Source organism: Mus musculus, chromosome 11 (assembly GCF_000001635.26).
Source record: "Mus musculus strain C57BL/6J chromosome 11, GRCm38.p6 C57BL/6J".
NCBI lineage: Eukaryota > Metazoa > Chordata > Mammalia > Rodentia > Muridae > Mus > Mus musculus.
In genome coordinates this window covers 78506525-78522793 of record NC_000077.6, presented here as the reverse complement: position 1 = coordinate 78522793, position 16269 = coordinate 78506525, and the positions used below count along the sequence as shown (strand labels likewise).

General features: G+C 47.2%; 2 protein-coding genes across 2 annotated transcripts; one reads left to right on the top strand and one right to left on the bottom strand.

Moving 5' to 3' along the window:
• Positions 1 to 57: 57 nt before the first annotated feature.
• On the bottom strand, positions 58 to 10498 carry Poldip2 (polymerase (DNA-directed), delta interacting protein 2). The gene is made up of 11 exons (NM_026389.3): positions 10322 to 10498; positions 8793 to 8874; positions 7609 to 7706; positions 5879 to 5975; positions 5166 to 5241; positions 4862 to 4969; positions 4585 to 4721; positions 3815 to 3841; positions 3489 to 3614; positions 1563 to 1642; positions 58 to 1000 (listed from the first exon to the last, which is right to left on the bottom strand). The coding sequence occupies exons 1-11, from the start codon at positions 10480 to 10482 to the stop codon at positions 886 to 888; spliced, it is 1107 nt and encodes a 368-aa protein (NP_080665.1). The 5' UTR covers positions 10483 to 10498; the 3' UTR covers positions 58 to 885.
• Positions 10499 to 10625: 127 nt separating this feature from the next.
• Positions 10626 to 15739, top strand: Tmem199 (transmembrane protein 199). The gene is made up of 6 exons (NM_199199.3): positions 10626 to 10897; positions 12373 to 12446; positions 12980 to 13069; positions 14099 to 14141; positions 14363 to 14475; positions 14989 to 15739. Exons 1-6 carry the CDS (start codon positions 10687 to 10689, stop codon positions 15082 to 15084), a joined length of 627 nt encoding a protein of 208 aa, NP_954669.2. The 5' UTR covers positions 10626 to 10686; the 3' UTR covers positions 15085 to 15739.
• Positions 15740 to 16269: the final 530 nt, after the last annotated feature.

The window sequence follows — 16269 nt, the reverse complement described above, 5'->3', positions numbered from 1 at the left end:
TATAATCCTACAGACCCACACTCCCCCTGGTGGAAGATTAAGAACAATACTCAGAAGGACTAGAACTGAGATTTAATAATGCAAGAATGAAAGGACCTCTAACAGTAACTATAGTGGTGAAGGAATCCTAAGACCTGGGGCAAAATGCAGTCCAATTCTCTGGCTCCTGTTGGCCTGAAAGAAGCTCCAAAAGCAGCTTGACTTGGTCACTGACCATAACTTAAGCTGCTTCTTGGCTGAATTCCTGCCCCTGTGGTCTGGATGCTTGACAGGCTTTGCTCAATGCTCAGAAGCCCACAGTTCCCAGAAACCTGACTGGTTTTGCCTCACTCTTCTCCAGGCCTAGTGAAGCCAGAAGTGCTGGTGGGTAATCCGTGTCTATAGTCAGGTCAGTCCAACTCTACACTGGCCTCCTCTACACTGGGCGGAGGGTAGAGAGACCCGGAACTTAGTCCAGTGCTGCTCACTGTTACCAGTGCCCCAAGATGTCCAGCCTCTGAGGAAGGCGCACCCTAGCAGGGCCAGCAGCTCCCTAGAAGAAACTTTGCATGAAAAGCAACTAAGAGTTCCTAAAGGGCCAGCAAGGGGGCCTGAGACCCTGGAGACAAAAATGGCCGTGGTGGCCAAGTGAGCACTGGTTTATTGACCACACCTCACATTCCAGAAAACATGGGACAACTGAACAGTTCCCTGACAGCTTTGCTGGAACGTGGTGTCCTGGACAGCGGCCAAGGCCAACCTTGGAGGAGTCTTATGTGGGTCTTCCAAGAAAAGTTACAATCTCCCTCCAAAAAAAGAATTTCACAGTAGGGAGAGGTTTAGAGTTCTGCAGCAATTATGGGTTGAGAGCTGTTGTTCTTAGGGCCAACCTGGGCCTCAGCTGGCCTACCAGTGAAGGCCTGAGGGTGGGGTCTTCTCATCTTTATTGCTTTCCAAGGAGAATGGTGGGATCCGGACATCAAAGTGGGAGCCATCCGGTCTCTCAAAACGAAATGTGCCCCTGAGGATTGGAGAAGCGGGTTTAGAGGGAGTAAGGTCTGAACTGAAGCCTCTTGAACTGTGTGGTCCCATGGCCTCTGATGGAGCCCGAGCTGGGGTTATAATCTAAGAGACCCAAGAACCTCTGCCCACACACAGTAAGCACGGCCACTGGGCTACAGAAGTGTCCCACCACACTCAAGATTAAGGGGGAACCCAACTAAACTAGCAATTCAGTCTCAAGTCTTGGGACCTAAGTCCTTAGGCCACAAATTGTAAGGAACTAAGAGTCATAAAAACCAGATAGTGCCACACAGCAAAGAATAGCACCCATCTGTGCTCATCCCAGGGCCTTTGCTGAACTGACCACAAGTTCAGCTTACTCAGGTGTTTTTGTTATTGTTGGCATGAGCCAAAATAGAGTCTCACTATGTAGTTCAGGTTGGCCTAGAATTCACAAACCTACCTCAGTCTCCCAAGTGCTAGGACTGTAGGTGTACACCTACCACACCCAGCCCCAGCTCTCCTGTTCTAACTGGCAGTTTCTGTGGAGTTGAGCAACATATACTCCAGCTTACACTCACCACATGTGCCCACTGGAAGCTTGCAGAGAGACATGGCTGCTATACTGGAATGCAGGCTGCTCCTTGGATAACACTGGTTCCTAAAAGAATTCAGGCAAAATGGATCAGGCCAAGCCCCAGAACCATTCTCTGCACCCTGGGGCCACTATGTGTTGATCTCCTTTCACCCAAGCAACCATGACAGCAGACACATCTACAATGACCATCTTTCAGGACTTCCTCCCACATCATGGCCAATGACCTGAGGCTTTTATTCGTCTCTAGGAAAAGGAAACAGGGCACCAAGGGATGGGTGCTAAGCAGACTTTCTTTGAAAACCTCTTTCCCAACATTCACTCAGAGGAACAAGTGCCAGACACAACATCAGGCCCTCTGCCTGCTGATTTTATTCTCTTGGTGACCGTGAAGTACTATTGTGACCCTTAATTTAGCAATAAGAAACATTGGGTTCCATAATTTGCCCAACCTGGGTGTAAAAGCACACACCCTTGATCCCAGTACTACAAAGGCAGAGGCAGGAGGATCTACAGGGCAGCCTGGTCTACAGAGTACCTACCAGGACAGCCAGGGCTACATAGAGAAACCCTGTCTCAAAACAAAATGGAAAAAAAAAAAAGTCCAAAATAATGGAATATATAGCTGGAATTTGAAGGCAAGCCGTATTTAGAATTTTTGTTTTTTTCAAAGAAGATGTAGCCCAAGCTGGCTCAGACTCACAACAATAATCATGCCTCAATTTCCATGCTACTGGATTATGGGTGTGTGCCACACACCCAGCCCAAGCCATGTTTACTTGTCCCCTACTTTTCCAAGTCTCTTCTAACAATGATGCTGGATGAGACTAATGTACTTGTGACCTTATCTCTCTAGAGGCAGGGTAGTGTAGGCAGGGAACATAAAATCAAACCAAGGACCAGTAGATGTGTGAATGCAGGGAGACATGTCACAGTCGGTGCATGTTCCAAAATCAGAGTGCTTTTGTTTGTTGTTGGGGGAGGTGTTGGGGGAGGTGCCTAATCGTGTGTGTGTGTGTGTGTGTGTGTGTGTGTGTGTGTGTTCATTCCTGCACAAACATGCAACTTGTCTGATGTATGGAAGTCAGACAACAGAAGATAACTTCAGGGAGTCAATGCTTGCCTTCTACCATGTGAGTTTCAGGGACCAAACTCAGGTCTGCAGCCCTGGCAGCAAGCAGCACCTTTACCCATGGAGCCATTTTACCAGCCCATAGTTTTGCTTCTTTTTTAAACAATAGGGTATCATGTAACGCAGGCTGATTTCAAATCTTTTATGTAGTCCAAATATGGCTGTACATTTCTGATCCTTCTCTTTTTTTGTTTTGGTTTTGGTTTTGGTTTTTTTTTTTTTTTTTGAGACAGGGTTTCTCTGTGTAGCCCTGGCTGTCCCAGTGGTAGACCAGGCTGGCCTCGAACTCAGAAATCCACCTGCCTCTGCCCCGAGTGCTGGGATTAAAGGCGTGCGCCACCACGCCAGTAGCATGGGCTGGACAGAGAGCTCAGCAGTTAAGAGTACTTGCAGCTTTTGCAGAGGCCCAGCTTTCCAGAGGTGTCTGTTTCAAGACAGAGATTCATGTAGCCCAGGCAGTCAAGGATGACCCTAAACTTCCAAAGTGCTAAGATAGAGGCACCAAAACCTACTCAGTTAATGCAGTGCTAGGGTCAAATTCATGATGCAAAGCAGGCACTCTACCAACCGAGCTATATCCCCAGTCCCTTATTAACTAGCTTCTACGTCTCCCCGTCATCTGCCCCACACAGCTGTTGTAAGATTTCAAACCACACACAGGAACACACACACATACAGGAACACATACTGTCCATACCAGAGAGGAAGAAAACATACCCGAAGTTCCCAGGCCTGCTAACAGGACCAGCAACGAGGCCATAGTGGCCCAAGGATGCTCACCCTGCCCACCACCCCTCGTCCTCGAACTGTTTCCAGGGTCCCTGAGAGACTGAATATCCGCCAGTGCCGCTCCCGGAGCTGTACCACATCACTGTCCAAGTTTTCCAAGCGTATACAATAGCGCCACTGTGAGGGAAAGAGTTTGTGTTTGAGGGAGAATGATCCTTGGGCCAGCCCACCCAGAATTCCAGAGTAAAAAGCAACAAAGGCTGACATCTACATCTTAACAGTGTGGATGGCTGCATCCACCCTGCCCAAGAGATAAGCGCTATGCCTCCACAGCACCCCCAGACCATTCCTGAGCCCCGGCCAAGGGAGACACTTACCCAGTAGACGTGGGAATTCTGGGCTTCCTGGAGGGAGAAAAGTTTGAGGATGAGACTTAAGTCTGTTCCAATCAACATATCTCAAGTGAAGTATTCCTGGAGGGTGGCAGAGGCTGATTAAGCTGTGAATGTCTGGAGCCAATGATGAATGTGATAGGACTATGGTCAAGAGCCTCCCCGCACCCTTCCTGTTCTTTCCCCTCTACAATCCTGTCAAAATCAACAGAGCTGGATGCTAGCAGAAATCCACTCCAGGGCTCTGTTCTCTCCAGTGTCCCTGGCAGCCCTGTCCTCCTCCTGCCACCTGGGCCCTGTCCTTCTCACAGCCCTTCCTGTTATGCTCCAATGGATGCTGACATTCCCTGGGTCTCAGTGCTAACAGGCAGGAAGTCTTCCCTTTATACTTGTATCTGCAGGCCTAGCTTAGAGTGAGGCAAGACTACTAAATACTAAGTGTGACAATCAATCCTCACTGATTTAGGCAAGTATGTATATATTTCTTACAACATAGATTCCCTCTACAGAGGAGAGATGGAGCTGGCATGAAGGACTATTTCCTGGCTATGGGTTTCCTGCTCTAAGAAATGGTGCTGGCTATTATCAAGCGGCTACCTCAACCCTACCCTGCACATGTGCAGAGCACTTGAAAGCAGAAGCACAGGGGATGATTTAGGTTTAGATACACTCCCACCCCAAGCCTTTAGTCCATCGGGGATAGCACACTGAGTCTGGGGCTAGTCCTGCGGGAAGAAGCCCAGGCTAGCACACACCCTCATGCCCATGTAGAAAGGGATGACTGTGACGCGGATGTTCTCGGTGGTCTCCCTGTGCACGTCAGAGAGCTCTAGCCACGGGTGATTCTTCTCTTGCCAGGCCCGCAGCGTTTCTCGAGCCACAAAAGGAGGTGCTAGAAGAGACAATGGGTTAGTCTAGTCCAGAGTCCTGGGCATACCACCCGCTCTCCAGCTGTCCCTCCCAGAAACTCCTTCCCAGTTATTTCTGATACTCTGCTTGAAGAAAGGGCCTTCCCCTTTCCTGAGAGACTACCTTTTGTCTGGTCATACAGAAGAAATCTTTCAAAGAGCTCGTGTTGAATGGGAACCTGATCCGTGGAGGTGTAGGGGAGGATGTCTTCATGGCTGACATAGTCCAACCCTGGCACAGAGAGACAGAGCTGGTAAGACTTACAGAGCAGAGGAACGAGACTCAGAGGGCTGCCCAAGGTAGGCAACCCTGGCACCACAGTTCTCAGTACCATGATCCCTCCCAGCAAATGACAAGACATCACATTCCTCTCCCTCGGACACCAGACCCCTGCTCCTCAGGTACCATTTGAATGCTAACTCCTCACCTGGGATAGCATAGAGCGCCCGGCTGTCATCATGGTTAGCCAAGAAGGTCACAGCTTCTGTCTGAGATCTCTGAGACTAAAGCAAAAGGTGATTCAAAGGTTCTTTTTTTTTTTTTAAATTAGGTATTTTCCTCGTTTACATTTCCAATGCTATCCCAAAAGTCCCCCATACCCACCCCCACAATCCTCTACCCACCCACTCCCCCTTTTTGGCCCTGGCGTTCCCCTGTACTGGGGCATATAAAGTTTGCAAGTCCAATGGGCCTCTCTTTGCAGTGATGGCCGACTAGGCCATCTTTTGATACATATGCAGCTAGAGACAAGAGCTCCAGGGTACTGGTTAGTTCATATTGTTGTTCCACCTATAGGGTTGCAGTTCCCTTTAGCTCCTTGGATACTTTCTCTAGCTCCTCCATTGGGGACCGTGTGACCCATCCAATAGCTGACTGCGATCATCCACTTCTGTTTGCTAGGCCCCGGCATAGTCTCACAAGAGACAGCTATATCTGGGTCCTTTCAGCAAAATCTTGCTAGTGTATGCAATGGTGTCAGCGTTTGGAAGCTGATTATGGGATGGATCCCTGGATAGATTCAAAGGTTCTTTAGCTACTACCCAGTCCTGAGGCCTTAAGGCCCAGAGCTGACCTAACCTCTCTCTGACCCCATTTTGACCCTAAATGAGTGAAAATCTCTCAGTCATTTTGCTTACTTACTATATGTGGGCAGTCACGGGCATCAATCAGCACTTGGTAGTAAGTGTGAGTTTTGCCTTTCACCTCCTTAGAGCCATGGCCGGCAGGGTTCTCTGCTCTGTGGGATGAGAAGCAGCCCAGATCACCCCAGAGAAGTACAAGCTGTGCCTGGCTCAGCTAATTGCCATCTCCTCTCCTAAATGGGCTGATTCATGATCTGAAGGGGCTTCTGCTCAACGCACCTCCAGCCAGCTTCTCCCCAGTCTCCCTCTAGGGCCCATGCGATTACCGCTCCGGGCACCTCCTTGAAGACAAAAGAGCCCACCTGTTACCTGAACCCCAAGACCACAAGGACCTTATACTTCTTTCACCCCAGGGTGATCATTTGTGGAACCTTCCCTCTTTTACTGTACTCCAGTGATGATGTGAGATTAACAGAAAGATGTCCAACTGTGCATCAAGAAACCAAGAAGGGCTGGTGAGATGGCTCAGTGGGTAAGAGCACCCGACTGCTCTTCCAAAGGTCCGGAGTTCAAATCCCAGCAACCACATGGTGGCTCACAACCACCCATAATGAGATCTGAGGCCCTCTTCTGGTGTGTCTGAAGACAGATACAGTGTACTTACATATAATAAATAAATAAATAAATCTTTTTAAAAAAAAAAAAGAAACCAAAAAGCAGGGCTAGAAAGAGGGCTTAGTGGTTGAGAGCACCAACTGCTCGTCCAGAGGACCCAAGTTTAGTTTCCAGCACCCACAAGAAGTTCACACTGTCTTTAACTCAAGTTCTGAAGAATCTACACCCTCTTCTGGCCTCCAGGAGCACTGCATGAATGTGGGACACAGAGCTACATGCAGGCATAACATTCATATGCATTATATAAAAATAAAATCTTCAGAAAGGGAGGGATTAAGAATAGCCTGGTGTGGAAACTCATGCCCTCCTCAGCACTGGGCTGACAGAGGCAGAGGTACACAGATCTCATGTGTTTAGGGCAACCAGAGTCATGTAATAAATAATATTGAAATAAATCAAAAGGTAAACTCAATAATAATCATAAAGGAGAAGGGGTAAAAAATGGCTGTGTTTAAAGGGCACTGCTGCTCTAATGGAGGACCCAGGCTTGGTTTCCAACACTCATGACAGCTCACCACCATCTCTAATTCCAGTCTCAGGACCCAGCGCCCTCTTCTGGCCTCCCTGAGTACTGTACACAGACACTTCCAGGCAAAACATCCATATACACAAAATAAAAACAAACTTTTTTAAAAGAAAAGAAGTAAAAAAAAGTAAGAAAATAAATCAAGAAAACTGTTCCCTAAAACATTCTCTGGGGTTCAGATTATAAAAAGGAAGGACAGACAGTTCTGGGGAGGCCCACAGAGACCCCATAGCACTTTTGTCTCCATGGGGATGAGTGCCAAAGAAACACTCTGGGATTATTTCCTTTATTTTAGTTGGTTGGGTTGTTTTGTTTTGTTCCTGTTTGTTTTGTTTTCTGAAACAGGGTCTCTCTACAAAGGCCTGGCTCTTTTGCAGTTCTGGAGCTCACTCTGTAAACCAAGCTGGCTTTGAACTCAGAGACCCTCCTGTTTCTGCCTCCCAAGTGCTGGGATTAAAGTGTACAGTACCACGCCTGGCTTGGGGTTATTTCTAAAGCCCAAGGGATGCTGTTTTTACCCCAACTGCATGTGTCTGCCACAAGTCAGGCCACCTGAGGACACCATGAGATAAGATAGAGAAACTTACTTTTCTGGAGTTGCAGAAGCCACATCCCGGTCATACAGTCTGGCCTGCCAGGGAAACAGGACGACCCCTCGGTAGCCAAAAACACTATGGAGGAATAGCTAGGAGGAGAGAGATCTCGATGAGCCTGCTGTCTCGAAGATCCATCCAAGTGGGCCCCGACCATAGCGGCCTGGGTAGAAGCAACTACAGCAGTCTCCCCAGCTTTGCCCTCAAACTACTGAAGTATTCTCATGCCTGTCACCAGGCTGACCCCAACCTTTCAGATCACCTTTGGCCTCCAGGGAACTTTCCTTGCCCTGCCCTCCTCTTACTGCAGCGCAGAGCCACTGATTATAACTGTCTGCTTTAAGGATTTGTTTTACTTTAGTTATATGTGTGGATCTGTATCTGGGTACCATGCACTTGAGTGCAGGGACCCAAGGAAGTCAGAGGCATTGGGTTACCTGGGGCTATGTGACTCTGGAGTCAGTTCTGTCCTCACCTTTACTTCTAGGCTTCCTCAGCAAGTGCCTTGACCAGTCGAGCCACATCGCCTGCTTCTTACTGTGTTTTAAGAGTATCACTACACTAGACCTCCAACTTGAAGTGATCCTTCTGCCCCTGCTTCTGGAGTGCTGGGATTTGATGCTATTATACACATATCTCCAGAAATCCATCTTTAACAAGTTTTGTGACTCTAGTGCACATGCATTCACACGTAAGAATACATACTATCAGTTGTTCTTTGATCTCCATGCCTGGGCGCATGCACACACGCACGTGTACACACATACCCATTCTAAATAAATCAATGTAAAAAAAAAAAACAAAAACAACCTTTTTTTTCTTAATTTGTGATTCTGAGCTGAACATGGTTACACACATCTGTAACACAAGTATTCCATAAGGGAACGAGTTTGCAATGTCAAGGTCACCGTGGGTTACAGAATGAGTCAAGGCTAAACTAAGCTACACAGAAGACTCTGCCTCAAAACAAGTCCAAAATTTATCTTGGTCAAAATGAAGATGGATTGAAACTTGGGGTGTAGCTCAGCAGATGGCATCTGTCTCTAAGACCGGTGGGCAAAGAGATGAAGAATGAAAAGATACAAATACCGCTGAGATTCAATATTCTGACCAAACTTAGCTGCATTCAGAAACAGAATAGTCCATGAAAATGAGAGGAGACCTAGCACAGTACCTACCTGCCCAGTCTCATATTTTCCATTTTGTTTTGGCACCTCAAACACACCAACTGTCTCCAGCACTTTGCCCTCTGCACGGTTCCTGAGTGGGAAGGAAAAGAACAAGCAAGTGAGACCCTGAGAAGACAGCAGTCCTTCGCCAGGAAAAATCAGACACGTGAACAAAGAAAGCCCCCTAGTACTCTGCAGGGTCAGGGCAATGACAGCCAAGGCCCAGGATGCTGCTTTTCCTCATTTAAGATCCAGCCATGGGCATCTACATGGTGAAGGTCTCCCAGTCTTCCAGGGTTTTGTGTGACTACTCCAAACTTACTTCCTTCTATCTTTACTTAGCATTTCCAAAGTCATTCTTATTCTTGCATATCCTGTTTCAATGCACACCTTCACCCACCCTCCGGGTCTTCCCCCCCCCCCACATGTTAACCATCCTTCCAACTTTGCATTTCAGTTCCTGGTATGCATGCCTTGAGTCCATTAAGGACCTGAGAGACATGCCTAGTGTGTAAGAGGTGCTCAAAAAGCATTTGTTCTGAGGCAAGCAGTTCTTCTGTCTCTACTTTTACCCACTGCTGCTTGGCAGTATACTCACTAAGCCTGGCATTTGCTACTTGGAAGAATTGTTCTGAACCAAAAATGGTTCCACACATCGGTAATCCCAGGGCTCTTAAGGCTAAGGCTGGAAAATAACAGGTTCTGGGCCCATCTGGCTACACAGCATGATTCTCCCAATCCTACACATTCAACTGTGCTGTAAATTCTAAGTCTTTACCCTGACCTCAGGACCTAGCATTTCTAGATTCTCAAAGGTACCCCACACAGTACACTTAGCACTGCCGTGTCTCCACCCAGTGTCTTTTCACATTTACTTGTCTTAAATAGCAAATACCTCCCTTAACCACTATCAGGTCATTTCCATCAACTTATCCTTTTAAATAGGATTAATTTTGCTATGGATCCATCAAAGCACTGTAATGTTACTTTGGAAATGTTAACTTCATAGCCAACTTTTCAATCCTGTCTGATCCCTACAAGGCTTTGTTTACACCGCCCCCCCCCCCCCGAGCCTCAACCCCTATTTCCCAAGTCACATGGGCAAAATCAGTCTCCCCAAGGTCACATGGAAACAGGACCCACAAAGGTAGACACTTAAATCGACTTGTTTCCCACAGAATAGCATATTTCTGAGAGTCACTGACCCAAAAGGGCCCGGGGATCCCTGTAGTTGTATTAAATGGCAGCCCACTCCAGGTGCCGGGGACCCCAGCCTGGGAGGCAGGATTCGCCTAAGAAGCGTTACTTGTTCTCCCTCGGAGCTGCCCTGCACTGCCAGGGCCCTGGGCAGTGCTCCCTTCTTTGCTCTTGGCACATGTCCCAAGCAGCCCGTGTCGGCTCTCTCCTCGGGACCCTTTCTCAGGTGGCACTCCGGCTGCCCAAACAGAGTCAGGCCTCCTGGCTTCCTTAGTAGCTAGGTAGAAAACGCTCCCTAGATTCTGGGCCCGGCTCCCTGGCCCCCTCTCTCCGTCCCTCACCGGGACGACAGATGCCTTCGGGTCGTCGCTGTGGCCACCGGCGGAAGGCCCCCTGCTCCACCGACCGCACACAGTGGCCTCGACCCTCGGGTCGTGGCCAGCGACCGAGACCACCAGCGGCTGCCCACTGCTAGGGCCCGTCGGGCCACACAACCAGCCATGTCCCGCCCGAGCGCCCGCTCGGCTGCTGACACAGGGCCCGACCCGCGGCGGGGCGCCGTCCCGCCCCCGCCCCACACTGCCCCGCGCCTAAGCCCCTCCCCTCGGGCCCGCCCCCCGCGGCCGCGTGGGCTCCTCCAGCTACATCCGGCGCCTGTGAGCGGAAGTCCGAGTTTGGGATCACCTGATCAGAGCGTGAGGCAGAAATGGCGTCTTCCTTGCTTGCCGGCGAACGACTGGTTCGCGCTTTGGGTCCTGGCGGAGAACTGGAACGGGAGCAGCTCCCCCGGAAGCTGCGTGCCCAGCTCGAGGCTGCTCTGGGAAAGAAACACGCGGGCAGTGATAATGCCACGGGACCCCGGCGCCTGGTTTCATTCCGTCTCATCCGAGATCTGCATCAGCACCTGAGAGAAAGAAGTGAGCGGTCCCCATTCAAGAGTCGCCGCGTTCTTTTCAGATCTAATCCCTTCTGAGGCGTATTTTCCCCCCATCACTCTCGAGTGCCTACCGAGTTCTCATATATCCAGTCCAAAAGCCTTCTCATAAACCCCAGGTTTACTACTTCCATCTTAACTTCCGTGAAAATTCTTAGTGTGTTACAAAACGTATTTTCAGATTTTGTTGAGTCCTCTTTTAGTGCCACCTAAGTCCATGTGAATTTTTTTAGGAAGTCGAGATTGTAGCCCAGTACTATCTGACAGGTTGAGTTTCTCCATTTGAGGGCCATATATCAATAGTGAGCATATCGTGTTTGGAAAAAGTGATTTTTTTTCCTTCCATCTCAAAGGTAAAGGTGCAAGCCCCAGTTTAGGGGTGAGGGTAGGGAAACGGTAACAACAACAAAAACTATTGAAAGATCTGGATTGAGTCGCATGTAGTTCTAGACATTGTAAAGAAGTCATTTCTCCTTTTCAGACCTATTTACTTATGTTAAGGTAGGGAATAGGGTAAACTGGCATGTAACTTACCTTGCCAGAGTTAACATATCCTGGCCAGAAGTGCAAAGGGTAGATGATCAACTATTTAGACTTAAGAGAATCTTAGAAAAAGATCCTCTAATACAGTGTCCGCTGAGTGTTTAGCATCACAACCCAATCCTGACTAGGACAGATCTATTATTTTCACAGAAATAACCTACCATTGGTAGTGGTGAGGTAGGGTTGGTAACGAAGACTGACAGTTAAAGTCCACTCTATGACACTAAAAAATACTTAGGTGGAATTGTCCTAAATCTTTCCTAGTTGAAAGTTATCTTGAGTAAAATGAAAAATAATTGAATAAACACAAGGAGAGAAAGAAAATGATCACAAGGTTGGGCATGGCACGTACCTGAAACCCAAGGGGCTGAGGCAGTAAGATTGTGAGTTGTCTAGATGAAGTACATGAGAATTCAAGAGACAGCTAGGTGTATCTAAATGAACTTAAGGTTAGACTGGTTTCATAATGAGTTCTGAGCCAGCCTGGTCTACATGATATGTGTATGTATATACATATATCAGCCTTGTCTCAACAATATATCTATATATGAGAGAAAGAAGTGAGCGGTCCCCAATCAAGAGTCGCCGCGTTCTTTTCAGATCTAATCCTTTCTGAGGCGTATTTTCCCCCATATCACTCTCCAGTGCCTACCGAGTTCTCATATATCCAGTCCAAAAGCCTTCTCATAAACCCCAGGTTTACTACTTCCATCTTAACTTCAGTGAAATATGATATATATATATATATATATATACGAGTTATATATGAAATATATGAGTTAAATATGAAATATATATGAGTTTACAGGGATGGCCGTGTTTTATTTGGGTAAAAATTAGGGCTACCCACTTCTGTCATCTTAGCTTTCCAGCCTCAGCTGCACGTGTCATTATGTGGAACCTTATTCTTTCCAGATTCCAGGCTGTATCTTCATGAACTCCTAGAAGGCAGTGACATCTACTTTCCAGAGATTGTGAAGCCTCCCCGGGTATGTAACAGAAATTTGTGAGAGTTGGGTACAGGTTTTATTAATCAGCTTTTGGGTTTGAAATCTTATATTTTAATTCTTTGGAAAAGCTGAGCTGTGGCTCAGTGGGATAGTACTTGACAAGGCCCTAGCACCAATAAATACATAAAATTTGGGGGCCAGTGAAATACCTCAATGAGTGGGGGCACTTGCTACCAAGCATGGCAGGCAACCTGGGTTCTGTCCTTAGGACCCCCATGGTGGAGGGAAAGGCTGACTCCCAAAGGTTATCTCTTCCCTGCACACATGTACTGCTGCTCGGGTTTATGTGCATGTACAAAGGATTTAAAAAAACAAAACCAAAAGCTGTTGGGAGTCTAAGATCAGGGAGAGAAACCTCTCTGACGGCTTTGGAAAACTGAGACTCAGTGAACCATTTTCCAAAGCAGTGCAAGCATAACAGGTGTGCGGTGTCCCAGCACCATTAGGAGTACAGTGGTCTTTGGAAACATGTAAAAGAATATCATTCTTCTCACGTGCTTATTTTTGTTTAGAATCCAGAGCTAGTTGCCCGGCTAGAGAAGATTAAGATACAGCTAGCCAATGAGGAGTATAAGCGGATCACTCGCAATGTCACTTGTCAGGTAAGGGCCTACTGCTCGAAAAAATGTTCGAAAAAGGCCTAATGTTCGAAAAAAACGGCGAGGGTAGTGTAATGGCACACACCTTTAATCCCAGTACTTCTGATGCAGGGGCAAATGAATTTGAGACCAACCAGAACTATATAGTGAGACACTGTCTCAAAAAAGAAAAGAAAAATATGGGAATTCAAACTTAGTCTATACACTGTTGTAGAACTGTAAGGCCTATGTTCCATGTGGACCAAGGCGAGTCTTCAGTGTATTCACTGAGACTCTGGCCTTAGATAGTGACTGAATTTTTTTTTTTTTTAATGTTTGTTTGTTATGTATGCAGTGTTCTGTCTGCATGTATGCCTGCATGCCAGAAGAGGGCACCAGATCCCACTATAGATGGCTCTGAGCCACCTCTCCAGCCCTGGTGGCTCATTCTTTTTTTTTTTTTTTTTTAAGATTTATTTATTATTATATCTAAGTACACTGTATCTGTCTCCAGACACACCAGAAGAGGGCGTCAGACCTCATTACGAATGGTTGTGAGCCACCATGTGGTTGCTGGGATTTGAACTCGGGACCTTCGGAAGAGCAGTTGGTGCTCTTAACCACTGAGCCATGTCTCCAGCCCCCTGGTGACTCATTCTTAAATGTCATAGAAATGGATATGAGCCGTAGAGCTTTCTTCTTTATTCAAGGAAGGGTTTCTGTAGCCCAGGCAGCCTCCCAAATACTAGGATCACAGGTGTGCCTGTAGCCTCTCTTTCCCGACAGGACTTCTTTGGCATGTTTTTGCGATAACATAGGAAGGTTGATGGGTCCTAGGAGCCTGGATCCTCCTCTTTATGATCTAAAAGGCATCATACAAGTCCCAGGCTAAAGAACCCAAGGAAGGGAGAGCTGATGTGTTGAGAAATAGAAAGGACTGAGGCTGAACTGGTAAAGGGGACCTGAACTGCTCATTCTGAAATTATCTGTTTTGTTGTTGTTTTATTTTGTTTTGTGTTTTGTTTGTTTGTTTATTTACTTACTTTTTCCCAGGATGCACAGTGTGGGGGGACTCTCAGTGACCTGGGAAAGCAAGGTAAGGTGCTGAGAATGGGAGCCCAGGCTGCTCAAACCTCTCCCTGGGGTTGGTCATGGCCATCCTTCCTACCACACGCACTATTATGAGATGAAGTGTAAGACGTTCGTTCAGACTTGGTCTCTGAAGAGAACACACCAGATAGGGGAGGCAGCTCTGAGGTAATCTGTCCTCCCTGAGAATGCTGGCCTAAATGCTTCCTCTCTGAACTGTTCCCAAAGTGAGGTCAGTGAAGGCTCTGGTCGTCACCATCTTCAACTTCATTATCACAGTGGCAGCTGCCTTTGTCTGCACTTACCTAGGAAGCCAGTATGTCTTCACAGAAATGGCCTCGGTGAGTAGGCACAGGGCAGGACAGAGTGCCCTTGTTGGGTTAATGGGAAAGGGAGGGTGTATGTGGAACCGCACAGGTTAATCAGTTGTATATATTTATGCAATCAACATGGACACATTTAGGTTCCCAGTAATCATGGGGGTGGGTAGCAATCCCAAGAGCCTCCTTTCCTCTACAACTTAAGGCAATAGTTCTCAACCTTCCTAATGCTGTGACCCCTTAATACAGTTCTTCATGTTGTGGTGACCCCCAACCATAAAATTATTTTTCTTGCTACTTCGTAGCTGTAATTTTGCTATTGCAAATCACAATGTAAATCTCTATATGCAGGATATCTGATTTGTGACCACTGTGAAAGGGTCATTTGACCCTCAAAGGGGTCGTGACCCACAGGTTGAGAACTGATGACTTAGGGGCTGGAATAGGGAATCTCAATCCTCATTAGAGGTGCTAAGGGCTTGCAGATTTGAGTGCTGACCCACATCTCTTATCCCTAATTCTTCTCACCTGCAGAGAGTGCTGGCTGCATTGATCGTTGCCTCGGTGGTAGGTCTGGCAGAACTGTACGTCATGGTAAGGGCAATGGAAGGAGAACTGGGCGAGCTGTAACTGGTGTTTCACCATCAGAGTCTGGAAGAAGTGTGGGGAGCCCCAGACTCCATTGCCCATCACAGACTCTCAGTCAACCCACAATGCTCTTTGTATTCAGCTCCAGTTAGTCAGAGGACCAGGTCAGGTTCTTTGGGGAGCCTGTCTGCTGTGAATTTCCTTGGGGAGGAGTAGAGGAGATTCAGACAGTGTTTCTGTAAAACTAAAAAGACTGATCTCAGTAACTTCTGAATCCAGTGCCCATCATCTGCCTTTGCTGGTCCATTTTGGGGTCTACTGAGTCTGGTTTTTCTCATAAAAGTAAGTAGAACCCAGGCCTTTACCCCAAATGGACTCTACTGCCTTGAACTGGCCCAATAGTCAGAAGACAGGCATCCATAGAAGAAAAACCAGTTGATACAGGATGGTGGAACTAGAAGCCAGGCAGCTAACTCTGTAGAAAAGGAAATGGTATCAGGCCATTTTCCAGAGCTTATATGGCCTGAGAGAAATCAGATGATCAGTATGGCCCTCATGTTAAAAGGAGCCAAAGATGTCTGCATTGTCCTACTGTCTTGTTACGTTACACTGTTCAGAACTTAGATAAGTTAAAGAATCTGTCTAAGGCACTTGAAAGATGTTATTTATTCAATAAATATTTATCGTGTTCACTGTATTTTTATCTTTGGTCTTAAAACACAAAGCACAAAAACTTGCATAATTCTGTGAATTGCTCAATATCTGCCCTTTTGTTTGTGACAGGGTTTTGCTATATAGTTCTGGCTGACTTCTGCCTCTGCCTCCTGGGTTCTAGGATTCAGACATAGGCCATCATGGCTGGTCTTGGGGGTCTGTTTGTCCTGCCAGCCTGCCCACCTGCCTGCTTTCCCTGTGTATGTCTGACTGTATGTATGTATACCGTATACGTACAGGAGCCTGAGGAGGTGAGAAGTGGAACTAGAGTTGAGCTATTGTGTGGGTGCTGGGAATTGCACCTCCATTCTCTGCAAGAGTTGTAACTGCTCTTACCCACTGAGCCATCACTTCAGCCCCTCAAGCCCTCTGGTCCTAATTGTGACTTTGTTTCTTAGAAGTGCGCTCATACTGTTTTCTCTCTTCATTTTGTAAAATATATTTTACATCCTGAGGTGAATATAAGTACAGGAACACATGTGCCAGAGTTTTCACATGGAGATCAGAGGGCAA